This window comes from Dryas octopetala, chromosome 5, assembly GCF_963921425.1.
Source record: "Dryas octopetala chromosome 5, drDryOcto1.1, whole genome shotgun sequence".
Classification (NCBI taxonomy): Eukaryota; Viridiplantae; Streptophyta; class Magnoliopsida; order Rosales; family Rosaceae; genus Dryas; species Dryas octopetala.
In genome coordinates, this window is record NC_141370.1 from 12,100,154 (window position 1) to 12,115,874 (window position 15,721).

The window sequence follows — 15,721 nt, forward strand, 5'->3', positions numbered from 1 at the left end:
TACATTTAAGGATATGAATTCACCATTTTGCCCCTAAATTTGACGGCTGTTATTGAAATTTTGACGGAATGGACTATGTTGGAAAACGTCAAACAGTTAGTGGATTAAGTTGGCCAAAAAAATAAAATTGTGGACCAAGATGAGACTTTAGAACAAATAAATGAACTAAATTAGTAATTTTCCCATATAATTTAAGATTGGATGCTCGTCGTTGTTAGATATGGTCTAGATACTTGGGTCTTCAAAGGGGGGCGTGGGACTAAGATCCTTATAAACTATAAAACTATTATAAAGCCATACATTCCCAATGTTTCACGATCTAGACAGAATTGGAATATGATAGTGAATTTTAGCTAAAGCATGAGCTACATGGTTGCAAAATATCTTAATAAATTGGCAAGGGATGGATTCTTACTCATATTTTGTGTGTTGATATTGTGTGTTTGTTATTTAGACTTTTATTTAATAATATTTTTAATCTAATTACTAAATACTAAATTTAAACGCAAAATTCTATAGCTTAGCCTTAAAAAGTAGGGGATTCTAGTTATAAATACAACATCAATTGAACAAACATGAGTAGATGGAGGATTCTATTTGTTTTTGACTTTTTTGAATGGTACCCTAAGCATTTCATACTTTAACGGCGATTTGGACTTTATGCCCCTAAAATTCATTTGACCAGAAAACGAGAAGATTCTTCAACGCCAACAAGTAGAGAAAGGTTCCCGTCCCCAAATGTCAACTTTGCAGCTTCTATTTTGTTTCTTAGAAGCTGCCTCGAACTCGTTTGGGGGAGGAGGACTCATTCCAACGGCTCATGTGTATTGTTAGGCTATTCATTAGACTTGCTTATAATATAAACTAGACATACATTAATATGTATATGTTGAATAAGTACTATTTCTTTTGAGGTTCTGCTGTGCAAAAAGGCAGTGATCCATAAGGGCCCGTTTGTTTCACCTTCTTAACAGAGATTGGCTTAGTTAAGACTCTAATGGTCCTTATTTAGTGTGGTACTAAAGATACAAAAAGTTTTATAAAAGATGCATAACACTTCAAATATACAGAATGAGATAATAGAGGGCTCCTTTTTTAAGGAAAAAAACAAAACAAAAAAAGCCTCACATATGAGCCATCGGTTTAATGGGTTTTATCGTTTTAACAATTATGAATCATTTCAATTGATCATCTTATGTATCATTTTTTAATAAAATCAAGAGTCAGTCAAGATGGTCTAAAATAGTTTTATTCTAAAGTAAACAATAAGATTCTAGGAATTGAGGAATAATTCTCGGCACATTTGTCCAAAAAAAGAAAAATTCTTCTTGACGCATGATGGAATGTGACAATGGCTATAACCGTATTCTTAAAAGGTACCCAGTCAAAAGCTACAAATAATAATATAAAGAAAAGCTTGAGAAGGGGCCTTATTGGACAATCTTTTGATTCACTTGTATGTTACAATATTCACATACAAATTCGATGACGTTTACAAAACCAAAATGTGAGTGCTTCTATGTATACCTCTCTACTATCTGGGTTTTTATGAGCATCCTTTCATGGGCATTGCAAAGAATGATTCATCATATTGAACAAAGAATTTTGTTGTAATAGAGTCAAAATGCAAATCGCAGACATGCCATGCCATCAACCACTAAGCAAAGACAGCTTCCAAGTTTTCATAGTGGCTGAAGTTCTTGCTCTGGAGCAGCCACACTGACAGGCTTGTATGAATTGAGCGTCCGTTGTCGGTGTCTCCAAATCAACCACAATCCAAAACCGGATAATGCAATAACTAGAAGTACTAAAATTGATATAACCACCACATAGTTGTGCTGCCACCATGTCCTGTCCAATTTCAGAAGAACAAAATACTAAGAAAGAAGGCTACCTATGATACTGTGATCCGTATATATATATATATATATATATATATATATCTTAAGGATGGACAGGTCCTCACTCTGAATGCATCAGAAGGCGATTTGGACCTTTGGTCGTGAGCCAGTACATTAGATGACATGCATCTTATTATTAATTATTATTCTTTGTTGTATATAGGCGTCGCATCTAATCCTCAAATGGCAAAGATAGCTAATTCATTATCTATATGCCAACACTCATATGGGAGATTCTATCTAGATTCTTGTATAGAAAGGGGAAGAACATAAGAAATATATGCAATGTGATCTGAGATAAATGTATATCTCTTTTTTTTTTTGGTCGAACAGATAAATGGATCTTAGAGAGTGAAATATAAGCTACCGTTTTTCCTTGGGCTTGGCACTCCATCCAACCAACTTATAACTTCCAAACATTACAGGAAATTTCAAGTGATGTTCTGCAAGCTTGGAAATTATACCCTGCAGGCAGAACAAATCATCAAGAAAACAGTTATAAACATTGGCATAGACACTAGTTGCAATAATATAGGGCAGACTTACCACTGCACTTGTATTAGAAATGTAGTCAGTAGAACCAGCTGGAAAAATGGCCCATTTAATGATAGAATCATTTCCGTCGGAAGCAAATTTCAACAAACGGACCTGAAAATATCCATTCAAAATTGGCACCCTAAGCTGAAGATGCACTTAAACATCATAAAACGTGATTATAAACAGAGACATCTATCTGTCAGATTGACAGTATTAACCTATTAGTGAGAAAGTATGAAGTAAATATCAATCAAATGCTCGTATATGGTTTTGCCTGACCTGTGAAGTATTAACTTCCAATTCCTGAGCTATGAATTCAGCGAGTTCTGTAATGTGGGGCTTCAGATCAGAGTAGCTGATGTTAAATAACATATCAAATGTTAATTGTCCGATTTGGTGTTCCCCTGTCCATCAAGGTTCATGAGATATTATAATTCAACCGTCTTAAACACAAAATTTAAAAAAGAGAGGAGGTGGCATGTGTCTTTTTCCAGAAACAGAATGCAGCAAAAAATCGTAATTCACTAATTAAGAATCTGTACTTGAGGTGACATATAAAAAATAGAAATGAGTAAACGAAAAATCTACAAATTAAACTAAAAACAGAAATGAGTAAAAGAAAATCTACAAATCTATACTTCCAAGAAAATGGACAAACAAAACTACATAACTCTATGATGAATTGAACAAATAGACAAATACTATTATAAAGAACATGCTCATTTTTAAGGTCAAGTGAAAAGTGAGCCGTTCATGTCAGTGAAAAGAGACTCAGAATCCTCATCTGAAAGCATTGGTTGGGAACCAATGTAGCATAAAAGTTACTCAAAGAGCTGCAGCCTACACTACCTGGAAGTGTAAAAGGAGGTGCTGCATTGGGAGCTAATGTGGGCTGCACTTCTGCAGTTGAATTCTTTTTGTCTGAAGCAGGAGGTGTTGGTGGAGGGGAAGCAGGAGGCATTGGTGGAGGGGAAGCAGATATGTTAAGTCTTTCCCACAACTCAGAACAATTAGTTTTCCAAAAACCAATCTTTGAATGCTCACGATCATACGTTACAAGAGTATTGCGGACAACAATTCCTATCATAAACATGATAGATTACATGACAAGATAAATTGAAAGTACCACAAAAATTTAAAGGGATAAATTTGATACTATAACATGAAACAGGAAATGTATTCATATACATACAGTCCAGTTCTCTACCGGGCGACTGGATGCTGCGAGCATCCAGATGCGCATGCCGATTGATTGGTAAGCACGACCGATTGATTGAAAGTTCAGTTAGCATCAAAACTAGGGCATAGAGTTTAGGTTATAACTCTCTTTGGGGAAATAAGCAAAAATTTGGGCTTCCCATCAATAGGTCCCTTTTGCGCGATTGATCGGCATGATGCCTGAAATTGTTTAAATTCCGATTGTCCAGCAGAGATAATTGTTCCATATACATACGCACACATATATATTCCGGCTACGTTACGGTTAACTGCATACAGATACCAGACTGTTCAAGCACTCACCATTGGGGCATTCAAACACTCCCGCAATTTTTTTATTAAAATGTGCCCTTTCCGAGCTTCGGTTTTAGGTTTTAACTCCGGATGGTTAAACCTAAAACATAAAGCCAGAACATTGGTTCTACACCCTAAAGTAATAATCCATGTCAAGACAGAATCAAAAACATAAAAGAAATACAAAAAAATGCAGGAGTTTTGGAATGCTTGCTTATCCGCATGCAGTTACACTGCATTTGCATTAGAGAAAATTTACATATTCATATATGTATTTGCACACACATAGGATACAGGATCGTGGAACGTTTGTAAAGTGTATACCTCCTAAAAGAGTAGTTGGATCCTTTCCATTTTGGAAAACCCCCAGGCAGTAAGCACCATGGACCTTTGAGTGCTTCATAGTTGATGTTATAATAAAGTAAAAGAAAAATCAATCAGTGACATCAAATAAGTTACCAATGCCTAAACCACACCGTTGCATAATAAAAATTTACAAATCGTGTTCTACGTGTTCTAAAAACAATTTCTCTTAGGAGAAGGGAAATCACTTACTCGGAACAAGTAATTTTCAGGAGATAGTGCAAACTTTTGCCCATTTCCAAATACCATGTCAACTGCTGGAAAGGTGTCTGATAGTTTGGAGCCATCACTGAACCAAAATTGATATAGCTGTTAATTGCTCCAGAAAAGACAAGTAATTTAACTGTACAATCAATTAAGCTCTTAGTTTCTTATATGTGATACCTTCCAGCAGTGGAAAAACAGATATCATTATAGTTTGGATCAGGGCCACGGATCTGCTTGTGGGAACTAAGCTCCTTCATGATCTGCATGAACATATAACGGGAGGGTAAAATAGGAAAAGAAGTTACAATTTACAAAGAAAAAGGCTGCGGTCCTGACAGTACTTTTGATCGCCCACTCAATGAAAGAAAAGAAATTAAATAATAAGATGAATTAATAAAATACTACATCTGGGAACAGCCAGAAAATACAGAAAGAAATTTCTAAGGAAACCAGAGCATTGGAAATGCTAAAGTTCATTTTCAAATGAGGAAGTGCATGTTATTCCTCCCTAACTACAATTAAATTACAATTGAACTTCTAGTTGGTTTTACATATTAATGATTTCCATCACATTCAGACACATGTTACAGCTTGTCCTCTTTGTCAATTCCAATCGACTACAAGCTCATCAAACTAAAATTCCAAAGGCGGCTCTTGACCAATATCATTTAGAAAGACCGCAAGGTATCACCTACTAGGAATGAAAATATTGAGGATATGCAAGAAATGTCTTATTATATGATCTTGTACAAAATTAAAGTAGCATCTAACCTAAAGGTAATTAATAAGGGCAGATGAGATCTTACAGCATCCTTAAATGCTTGAAATGCTGCTTCTGGTAGGTAAGCATATGTTGTACCACTGTCCAGGACTGTTCCATGTTTCCCATCAAAGATACTTGGATTCAAAGGCAATCGCTTCCCGGCAACATGCACTTCCTTCAAATCAATATTGTAGTATGGACTGTTGCCATCCCGAAACTAGAGTAAATGTGTGAGATGTATAGATTGTATTTTCTAGGAAATTGGACATGCTGCAATACATGTAGGGGGATAAAGTTTTCAAAAAACAACACACCTTCGTACAGGGTTCGAATGGGTGAACACCATGTCAGAAGGAGCCGAAATACCACCAAGAACCATTGCACCCCCACCAATGTCCATCCCACCGTAACACAACGAGAATGAATCACTTATTAAACCTTTATCAACAAGTTGATCGACCACACTGAGATCTCCACGGCCCAACCCCATTATCCCATCAGCAGGCTGGCTGTAAAGGTCACCTGTTTCGACATTTTCACAGCCGAAAACAGCCCTCTGGGGCTCGAGCTCACTCCGATTCCCGAATGACATAAGATCCTCACCAAGCACACCACTGCTGCTACTCATTTCGGCATACTGCCTCTCGTACACGCAATTCTCCCTCTCATTGTCACAAGTGCAATCTATGTTGCATTTGACAGAGTGGTATGTGCTCGATGCTTCGGGATCGAACTTGGGGTCCTGATGAAAAAGTCGAAAACAAAAAACATCAATAACATTGTTCAGCCTCTGCATCTAATCTCAGACCAAGAAACAAAGGAAATTACGAATATAACCTGGTGCCAGCCACACTGTTCGCAAGAAGAGCAGGGCACGTAGGTAACAGTGCTCCCAGTATCCACAATCAGTGCAAATCGCTGAGGCGGCGTTCCGATCCAAAGCCGAGTCGTATAGTACCTTTCACCACCACCACAACAACAACAACAACTTCAATCCCAATTTCAATTTCAATCCGAAAACTAAAAATGATAATAAGAGAAACGAGCGTACCCGTTTCGGAGGAGATCGTCGTAGAGTCCCATGCGGGCGTTGGGGCGGGTATGGGACTCGGATCTCTGGAGGAGGCGGCGCGGATTGGATGAGGAAGCTCTGGAGGAATTGGAAGTGGAGAGGTAGAGAGGTAAGACCATGGCGGGTAGTAAAGGGTGAAGAAGGGAAGGGCTGGTGGGATTGGCTAAGACGGGTACGAATTCCATGGCGGATGATAGGAAGATTAGGAGGACGATGGAGATGGAGGTGAAGGAGGTGAGTTGACTCGGCTGACTCGGTCCCCGTGGCCGTTCCATTTGAACGGTGGAGATGTCAGATCGGAGAGGAAAAGAAATGGCGAGCTTTTGAGTGAAGAAGAAGATGGCAAGGTGACAATGCCAAAGGACAGAGCTTGTGACAAGAGAGAGGGAAGTCAGCGGGTACGAATTAGTTTTTTCAGTTTTTTTTTTTTTTTTAAATCAAATTCTCCGAAGGAAAATAACATTTTTGGCCAGATAGAAAAAAACAAACATTTTTGCAAATTGTTTGGCTTTATAATAATTTATTTATTCTTGAATTAGACGCATCAACCACAGTTGGTGTTGGGTTACTTGGGATTGGGATTTCCTCAACGACCTTTTTCTTGGTGATGGGAGTTACCCAAAATAAGGTCTCTCCCTAAAATTACTCATAATCTTATGTCCAAAATTATGTCATTTCATATTTGCAATATAAATGCTATACATATTTCGACTTTGGCACAGCGACTGTATAACTTATAATCACATCTTATGGTAGAAATTCTATAATTTATGACTGAAAAAGTGAAACCGGCCAGATCTAAGAATACAAAAATAGTTGTATACCATGCAGATGGAGTATGACAAAATTCTCCATTGAAAATTTTCAAACCGTTTTGAACACGTATAGAAATCTACAATTGGAAAAATTTTCATTTTATGAGTGAAGAATAGACAAAGGCAGGTGTATGAAGCTGCACTTGGAAAGAAGTTGAAAGGATTTGAAAAATTGCCCTACGGGTTTGAAAAATCCAACTGATTTGTTGGCTCATGGTTTCCCATTTCCCCCTCCCATCACAATTATGTTATCTGAGTCAGCAGGGGCTCTCTTACAACAAATTTCATTTCTCATGAGCCGCTCTATCAGCTAAACAGAATATGGATTCAATAAAGCGAAGTACTACCTGTAAGGCATATCATAATACAAGCCTAGATGGGAAAATGAAAATGGTTATCGAATGCATTTATTCTGCACTCTTCCATATGGCCAACTATTCTACAATGCTTGCATATGTGAATTACATGTATGGCTGGTGTTGGGACTGCAATCCACTACCAACATAACTGCCATAATTAGATGGAGCAGCAGTATACGAGGCTGCTGTAACTCTGTCATCTTGAGGATAGTAATATAGCCTTGGATCATTAGCTTGTGGAGCATATGCAGGCTGGCTAGGAACTTGGTAATCATAAGTGTGTGGACCAGCAAGAGCATACCTCTCTGATATCCCAGCATATGCTGCTGCCCTCTCACCGAAAGCAGGTTGCCCATGCCTACCAGCAGTGGTGGTGGCAGAAGCAGCAGCAACACCAGGTCCACGGTACCCACGCCATCTTCCACTGGCTTTTTGCTTCTTTGGTTGTTGACGTTTACCAAATTCACCACTTCTCTTCTTATCAGCTTTGGATCTCTCTAGTTGAGCAACCCTTTTCTGCAGTGGATCAAGGGGGTAGTCGGCTTCGAGCTTGTACTCTTGAACACACCTTATTACAGCCTTCAGTGCAGCAAGTTCTTTTGCATTAACATCATCCTACATTTAAAAAGAAAAAAGAAAGAAAGAAATCATCAGTAAACTATTTCTACTGATACACAACTAGTCAGTTGGTCAACTAAAATATACCTGTGAACCTGCAGCATCTCCCATGTTCTCGCCTTGTGAGTTTCTCCTCAACTCTTTCAAGTACGCCTTTAGAAGTGGCACAAGGGGAAAACTTTCAGTAAGCTGGAAGACATGAATAAAACGTACAGCATCAATTTGTTTCCCACTGCTGATCATTAATCCAACAAGACCTGCAGAAAACAACGGACTTTCAGAAAACTCTGCATCCAAAATCCAAAGAACACAACACCAGAGAAGAATTATCCTTTAGCAGCAAAATAAATTTTGCATCTGTCTCTATTTCTCAACTAATATAACTTACTACCAAGGCCTAAAGGAATATAATGCTTTAGCCTCCAGACCGCATCAGGTCAGTTAGTTAAAAGATGACCAACCTGGCATTTTGTCTGTTAACCCAAGGGAGCGGCAGAGCTCAGGTGTCTGCCTGCGGTGAGCAACTGCAAGAACAAGCTTGCAGAGTTCTTCGTCATCAAACTCTGAAGCAATCCTAAAAGTTGCGAGGAGCTGCAAGAATGCCTCAGCTTCCAATGAAATTCCATTGGCAGCATCAATGTCTGCACTAGCCAACTTAGGCTTCCACTCATCAGCAATTAGTTTGGCTTGCTGCTTGGTCTCAGGGTTCAAAAGGTGATCAGCACCTGGGCCAGCCTTTGCCAATAAGGCAGCCATGGCTTCCATAAACATGACACAGGATCTGCGCATGCCCAGAAGGGCAGCATCCTTCTTACCCTCTGGTTGGTTAGTTTCATCAGGAGGGTAAAACCCCTCCAGTGAATCCAGCACCAATCGCGCTGGATCACTTGCACTCTCTAATGCAACAGAAAGTTCCTCACGAATAACATTTAGTTTTTTATGATTCTCAGTAGTATAACTCAGGAGCCCTTTTGCATCCATCTGCTCGCAAAATTGCGTCAGTTCTGGGCGTGGCTTAACCTCAAGAGCCATACCCTCAGCATTATCACCTGTTTTATGAGGAAAATCCTCCTCTGGTGAATTTGAATCACCAAGAGAGCTGCTTACCTTGATGTCTTTGTTATCCCCATCATCCATGGGTTCCGAAGTTGTTGGCTGGTGAATGGCTCGTGCCTCTGCAATAGCAGCAACTGCAGCATCTTTTAGCTCCTGCACTCGATCCAACAGGCCTTGTTCTTTAGCAGTAACAGCTGCCTCTCTCTCCACAAGCAAAGTACAGGTTTCAGCTTCCTGCTCCTCAAAATTCTTCTCCTTGGCTTCAAGCTCTTCAAATTTCTTCTTCAGTGTCGTTTCAAGGTTGTGGAAATGCTCTTCAATTTCCGTCCACTGAACCCTGTCCTCAGAAGCATCCTTGTGAGCGTTTAGTTCCAGTAATGCTTTACCAAGCTGATCTATTAGAGAGGTTGATGTATCACTTTCCATGACTAGCTCTGCATCAACCATTTTCAACGCAAATGAAGGCTTCTGTTTTAAGAGACACAATGCAAACAAAAACATACATAAGCAAAACCAAGAGAATTGAGGAAAACAAAGTGAAAGTTTATTCTCGTTAGCAGAATAATCAAGTATCTACGGCTCTAACAGTCAAGACCACAGACATCATTCACAAAATCTTTGGACCTGACAATGCAATAAATTTCATTCAATGCAGGCTGTGTTAAGGTTAGATGACCTGCATTGGCAATTTTATGACATGTAACTAAACCCAAGAAACAGATCTCAAGAAAAACTGTTGAATTAGATAGTGCAATAAGTTTCATTCAATATTGGTTGTGTAAGGATTACATGAGATGCATTGGAAATTGTAGGACACGCAACTTGACTCAATATATGGATTTCAAATTCATACCCAGTAACCTTCAACGACAAGTGAATATTGGAAACGGACTTCAAAATAAAATTCACCAAGTAATTCTAGAACCCAGTAATGCAATTACAACCAATGCAATTAAAAGAAAAAAAAAATATATATATATATATAACTTCTATCGATTTCAAAAGCTGTTCCAAAATTACAATTTGCATTCAAACGCAGGTATAAATCATAAACCCATTAGAACCACTCAAGCTCATAGATTAATTGGGTTTCTTTGTTCTCTCAAGAGCCCCACAAAGAACACAAATCTAGGTCTCTAAAGCCATACAAAACGAATGAAAATGAAAACAAATAAATCAAATAAAACAAAAGGAGAAAAATTGGGCAACGAAGCGTACCTCGATAAGCAGAAAAAAAAAGTATATAAACCCTAAAAAATTACAGAGTCTCTAGCGGAGAAGCAGCAAAACGAATGGTACCCCTAATACGAGTGTTTCAATCTGAGAAATGGGTAACGATGAAAATGTGATAATAGGTGAAGTTGGACACTGAGTTCGCGCTTTTGCTCTTCGTACGGAGGGTACGAACCCTAAGCTGTTTGGTTATGCACCGCTGAGGTCCAAACGGCCTAACTACCCGATTGAATTTTGGGTATTAACGGGTAACCCGTCAAAGTTGGGTCTTCCTGACCCGACTCAACCCAAGCGAGTTGCTGACTGTATATGAGCCGAGTTGAATTCAGCCAGCCCAAAATATGACTCACGATTCTAAATGGGCCGGGATCTAACAAGTCTAACGATTCAGGTAGCACGTTACAACAAATTATTATGTGTAACTATAACAATGTCACCTATTATAATCAATCCACGGACATAGATAGACGATGGTTTTATACTTTTAAGGTATAATATTAATAATCTTCACTTATATTATAACGCATTAATTTGTTACACTACATGACAGTGTTATAGTTATATATAATAATTTCTCGCAAGTCACAAGCCCAGGGTCTTAAGTCATATGGTGCGACCTTGTAGCTGATTTGTAAATCTTTTAAAACAACTCTCCAATCACGATGTATACATTTTGTATGTACATCTTTCTCATCACGTGACCTAATATGTAATAAGAGATAAAGACCTACACTATAGAGGAAGTCTCTAAAGCTAACTAGTTAGCAAGTTATATGAATATATCACCAATTTGGGTCCGCCACATAAATTATCTCATAATTCAAATCGTCTATTTTTTAGGCCTTACTTCAAAGGTCATCATTACAAAAAATCAACCAAATCAAAAATTATTTAGTCATCTAACTGTGATCAAATAAATAAATGAACATTATATCTAATAAAAGTATATAAATGGTTGTTATTATGATTAAATGGCTAAAAAACTTTCAATTTATGATATTTTTACAAAGATGATTTTCGAAATAAGATCTAAAAAATAAACGATTTGGATTATAAGATTATATGATGCGGTAAACCCAAAAAAGTAGTTAGCTTTATATTAACTTTCTAACATGTTAGTTTTATATCATTTCTGCTCAAGTGTATACTATAATTACATCAAAGTTTACTCCTGGTAGTGCTTTGGGATTTCAATGTTTTATCTTAGTGGAACTGTGGAAATCATTGGGCCAATTCAAATGGATAAGATTTGGTTATTTTCTTTTCCTTGTTGTAACTGTGTTTTTTTGTTGGGCTTCTTTTCCCCCTGGCATTTTTTTTTTTCTTTTTTCAAAGTATTATTCGTTTACCTAAAAACATAAAGCCACATAGAAGTGGAAAAACCATTGAAGAAATAATTCCAGTACAGTGTCCAAGGCTAATTCAATACTGTGCCAAGTTACCACTTAATAATATGTAGCAACTACAGCATGATGTTCCTAGAACTATCAGTAGCACCACCATTTTGTATTCTAGCCTCCTCTGTTCTCTGAATACAACAAAAGACAATACACAAGTTCTATAATACAGAAGAAACATTAAGTTTCTGCTTAATCAGCAAACAGTTGTGTGTATATGCAGTCTGACTCACCGCCTAAAGATTTGGCAATTACTAATACAACACCATTCTCCTGCAACCAAATTTGGGATTGGTGATTACTCAGTTCACAGTGTCTGTGCACCCCTTTGATCTGCACCAACTAGGAAAGGCAATGTTTCGGGAAACAAGGTAAATTATAAATGCTCCATATCCAGCAGTAAAAGCACACACTACAAAGCCAAACAAAACCCCATTCACTTCATTGGAGAAGAAGTCCAGCAAAAGATATCCATTGATCACCATCACCAGGGCAGCCACAAGCCATGCAACCGTCTGCATAGAAGATAAAGAAAAAGATGTGAGCAATTAAGCTATAACTCACAAACTTCCAATTCATAAACAAAAAGAGAAGATAAGAAGGATAACAGCTTGAGCACATCATAGTGTATAATCAGAAACTGAACTCAGATATCAAACAACTGTCTCCTTCAAAAGGATATTCCTTGATTCTTGAACAAATATTTCCTATCTGTAAACAAAGTTTATAGTACAAGAGTGGAAAAAAGGGAATGCTCAGGGAGGAAGATAATCTCTAGACTCCACTTTCAGCTAGACTATGAAATTCAATGCAGTGAGACGTTTTCTCAACCCCAAGGAAAAGGTCAAAGGGGCAAAAAGAATGCATTGAACAACTAATGAAGCACTTGATATCTGGGACAACTGCCAAATTAGTTCACTAAAAATGCTGTTTTATCACCAAATCTGCAGCACATAGCCATGAATTATCAGTAATTTACAATTAGATTACGGTGACAGTTACCGTATTATCCTACGCAGTGCAGAATTTTTGGCTTTGAACATCAGGGAGGAACCTGATAATAAGAGTATGTGATGGATAGTGGAGTCCATGGGACTATGGGAGCAGTACACCCTTTGTTGCGGGTTTCTAGTTCTTTATAAAGGGAAAAGTAGTTCTTAAACTTGGTCCACCTACTAAAAAAAAAATTTACTTGCAACATATTACATAATAATACATATATAAAACCAAATCAGAAAACAATAATCTCTGTGAGAGAAAATTAGAAAAATATGGCAATTGCAACAACACCAACAGAAGAAATGATTAACAGACTGCAGAACCAACACTGGCATGTGTGCTGACAACCATGATGTATCAGGTCACTTGGTGACACAAACAGGAAGGAGAAAGAGCATAAAGGCACCATCCACAAGGTACACTAATAGACAAATGGGTGTAAAAATAGCCGGACTTAATCTGATTGATTTGCATAGGCAGAAAATCACCTGGCATTATTGTTCAAAGCCTATATAAAATGTTGAAAATGCAGAACAAAGGAAATAACAACATACCTTGAGAACAGGGCCAATTTTAAAAGAACCCATGATTTGCTCCTTTGACACCAAGAAAAGCAGGGGAATAAGTGCAAAAGGGATCTGAATTGACTGAAGCACATTAAGCCACTCATTCAGAACATCTAATGTGTCCTCGGACGTATCAAATACAAGAGCAACTATCATAGTTGGAATGATTGCAAAACTTCGTGTGATCAGTGACCTCATCCATTTTTTCAATCTTAAGTTTAAGAAACCTCCCATGATGAACTGCCCTGCATAGGTACCTGTAATAGTGCTACTCTGGCCAGCTGCTAATAACCCAATACCCCAGATGTACAGAATAGGGAGCATCCCACCCCCATACTTGTCTTGAAGATACTGCCCTGCATTTACAAGGCCTATACTATTTGCCAGTTCTGTACCATAAAACCCCTTGGCAAACACAGTGGTAACAAATAGATTGATAATGAAGGAGATAAAAAGAGCAATGGTGGACTCTATGGTATAGTAATTGAGAGCTTCTTGAACACGACCTTTCTTGCTGTGATCAATCTCCCTTGATTGTACAAGAGCGGAGTGCAAGAATACATTGTGAGGCATAATTATGCAACCCACAACTCCAACAGCTTGCTTTATTGTTCGGGAGCTAAGTTTCGGAATCAAAATGCCTACAAAGAGGAATTGAATGCAAAGGAGTATATCAGTATGCTAATTAGAAGCGTTTTGGCCTGAAAACACCACATTATTGTTTGCAATACATAAAAATCAGAAGAATAAAATGGTAAAAAAAATCCCAAATAGAGGCGCAGAAATCAATACCAAGAAGAAGTTCAGTGCCACTGGGCTTTGCTTCCCCAAACATCCATGCAAATGAGAGCGCCATTGTTGCAATCAGAACTGCGAAAACTGCTTCTAGTTTCCTCACACCATAGTTCTCAAGAAATAGAAAGATAAAACTGTAAAAAAAAAGGCAACAAAAGAAATTATTTTCAAGTTAACAATGCTAAAATAGTTAAAAATTTGTCAACAAGATGTGATAAATCTATTCAGCATGATCTAAATGAGCTTCACTTTCTCTTTTCCTTAATGGGAAAAAAAAACCCTTAAAAATCCCGGATTTTTCCAGAAAACCAAGCAGAGTTCAATTCTTTGTTTTGAAGAGGCTGTTTCAGAAACCCAACTGAGTCAAGTAAGTGACTAAGAACTTCGAAAATCTAGCACAACTACACAAAGAACCAAAACCACTAGCCCTCCGAAAAAAACAAAACAAACGCATACCAAGGAAAGCATCAGAAATGGTTGAAATGATATAATCCTCAACCAAAAAGAATCAATCTTTGCACCCAAAAACCATAAACACAATGAAATTCAGAACAAGCACCAAAACCCATTTCAACAACTCTGAAAATCAAAAGAAAACCCCCATCAAATTCAAAGAAAACAAACCAGAAAAGCACAAAAAGGGTAGTAGTAAAGTCGAAAATACCAATCCAAAGCGGTGATGATGACCCCAGACCAAAGCGGCAAAGCCCCATTACTCAAAATCTTGATAGCAATCGCACTCCCAATAACCTCCTGAATATCAGCCCCAATCAGAGCCAACTCAGCCATCACCCACAGCACCATTCGGGCCCAACTGGGGTACTCCTCCCTGCACAGCTCGGCCAGGTGGCGGCCAGTCGCCACGCCGAGCCGAGCCGACAGGAGCTGCACCAGGAGCCCCATGGCTGTGGCCCACATCAGCAGCCACAGCAGCGAGTTCCCGGCAATCGCTCCCGCCTGAAGATCGCCCTCCAAATTCCCGGGGTCGAGGAACGCGATGCTCATCAGGAACCCAGGTCCCGTGAAGAGCCAGAGCTTCTTCCACGAAAACGGCGGCGTTTTGTTGTCGTCGTCGGCTGAGGTGTCGTCGATTCCGACCACGTGGACCTTGTCGTCGGAGTCGTAGGCGGTCTCTTGAGGATCATCTTCTGAATTGACTAGCAGTGGTTGCGAGTGCGAGTGCGGAGACATGGGCGAGTGTACGGAGTGTCACTGTGGTCTTTCGCTTCGTCTTTGCTTTGCTTTGCTTCTTCTGCTTCTCAATTTCTTATCGTTATGGGAATGAAGCTTGGAAAACTGCCACAGTCCCCCTCCTTCTTTATTCTCTTTTATTTTCACTTTTTATTTGATTATTATTTTACTGTCACAGTGTCACTTTATATTCTATTTATTCAATTTGTCGTGTTTTGGATTTCCAAATATAGAGCTGCCGTGAGGGTATTTTAGGGTTTACGAATCATAGTCTGCCACGTGAAGAGACAAGTTGATTCGGCGACTTCGGTGAGTGGCACCTGCCACCTCTTCACTT

At 38.6% G+C, this 15,721-nt stretch overlaps 3 protein-coding genes across 3 annotated transcripts; all 3 read right to left on the bottom strand.

Annotated features, from left to right (window-relative positions):
• Positions 1–1,341: 1,341 nt before the first annotated feature.
• Positions 1,342–6,729, bottom strand: LOC147284359 (aspartic proteinase 36-like). Its single transcript, XM_086243658.1, has 12 exons — positions 6,335–6,729; positions 6,121–6,241; positions 5,598–6,025; positions 5,327–5,483; positions 4,698–4,780; positions 4,506–4,602; positions 4,275–4,347; positions 3,288–3,518; positions 2,718–2,842; positions 2,448–2,549; positions 2,269–2,366; positions 1,342–1,851 (listed from the first exon to the last, which is right to left on the bottom strand). The coding sequence occupies exons 1-12, from the start codon at positions 6,628–6,630 to the stop codon at positions 1,683–1,685; spliced, it is 1,980 nt and encodes a 659-aa protein (XP_086099784.1). The 5' UTR covers positions 6,631–6,729; the 3' UTR covers positions 1,342–1,682.
• Positions 6,730–7,344: 615 nt separating this feature from the next.
• Positions 7,345–10,612, bottom strand: LOC147284360 (FRIGIDA-like protein 3). Its single transcript, XM_086243571.1, has 4 exons — positions 10,422–10,612; positions 8,609–9,671; positions 8,235–8,404; positions 7,345–8,144 (listed from the first exon to the last, which is right to left on the bottom strand). The coding sequence occupies exons 2-4, from the start codon at positions 9,648–9,650 to the stop codon at positions 7,632–7,634; spliced, it is 1,725 nt and encodes a 574-aa protein (XP_086099697.1). The 5' UTR covers positions 9,651–9,671; positions 10,422–10,612; the 3' UTR covers positions 7,345–7,631.
• A 1,174-nt stretch (positions 10,613–11,786) lies between these two features.
• NRAMP3 (natural resistance-associated macrophage protein 3) lies at positions 11,787–15,504 on the bottom strand. The gene is made up of 4 exons (XM_086243572.1): positions 14,858–15,504; positions 14,191–14,327; positions 13,387–14,039; positions 11,787–12,348 (listed from the first exon to the last, which is right to left on the bottom strand). The coding sequence occupies exons 1-4, from the start codon at positions 15,382–15,384 to the stop codon at positions 12,136–12,138; spliced, it is 1,530 nt and encodes a 509-aa protein (XP_086099698.1). The 5' UTR covers positions 15,385–15,504; the 3' UTR covers positions 11,787–12,135.
• Between the last annotated feature and the right edge of the window lie 217 nt (positions 15,505–15,721).

What these genes read in the sequence shown, in the direction of transcription:
- LOC147284359 (XM_086243658.1), bottom strand. Translation starts at nt 6,630, where the DNA reads ATGGAACGGCCACGGGGACCGAGTCAGCCGAGTCAACTCACCTCCTTC. An exon ending in TCCAACTACTCTTTTAGGAG is followed by an intron (nt 3,519 to 4,274) that starts GTATACACTTTA and finishes TGTTTATGATAG; the next exon opens with GAATTGTTGTCCGCAATACT. An exon ending in TTTCTAATACAAGTGCAGTG is followed by an intron (nt 2,367 to 2,447) that starts GTAAGTCTGCCC and finishes TTCTGCCTGCAG; the next exon opens with GGTATAATTTCCAAGCTTGC.
- LOC147284360 (XM_086243571.1), bottom strand. Translation starts at nt 9,650, where the DNA reads ATGGTTGATGCAGAGCTAGTCATGGAAAGTGATACATCAACCTCTCTA. An exon ending in GTTAACAGACAAAATGCCAG is followed by an intron (nt 8,405 to 8,608) that starts GTTGGTCATCTT and finishes TGTTTTCTGCAG; the next exon opens with GTCTTGTTGGATTAATGATC. An exon ending in GAGATGCTGCAGGTTCACAG is followed by an intron (nt 8,145 to 8,234) that starts GTATATTTTAGT and finishes TTTTAAATGTAG; the next exon opens with GATGATGTTAATGCAAAAGA.
- NRAMP3 (XM_086243572.1), bottom strand. Translation starts at nt 15,384, where the DNA reads ATGTCTCCGCACTCGCACTCGCAACCACTGCTAGTCAATTCAGAAGAT. An exon ending in ATCATCACCGCTTTGGATTG is followed by an intron (nt 14,328 to 14,857) that starts GTATTTTCGACT and finishes TTTTTTTTACAG; the next exon opens with TTTTATCTTTCTATTTCTTG. An exon ending in AAATTGGCCCTGTTCTCAAG is followed by an intron (nt 12,349 to 13,386) that starts GTATGTTGTTAT and finishes TCTTCTATGCAG; the next exon opens with ACGGTTGCATGGCTTGTGGC.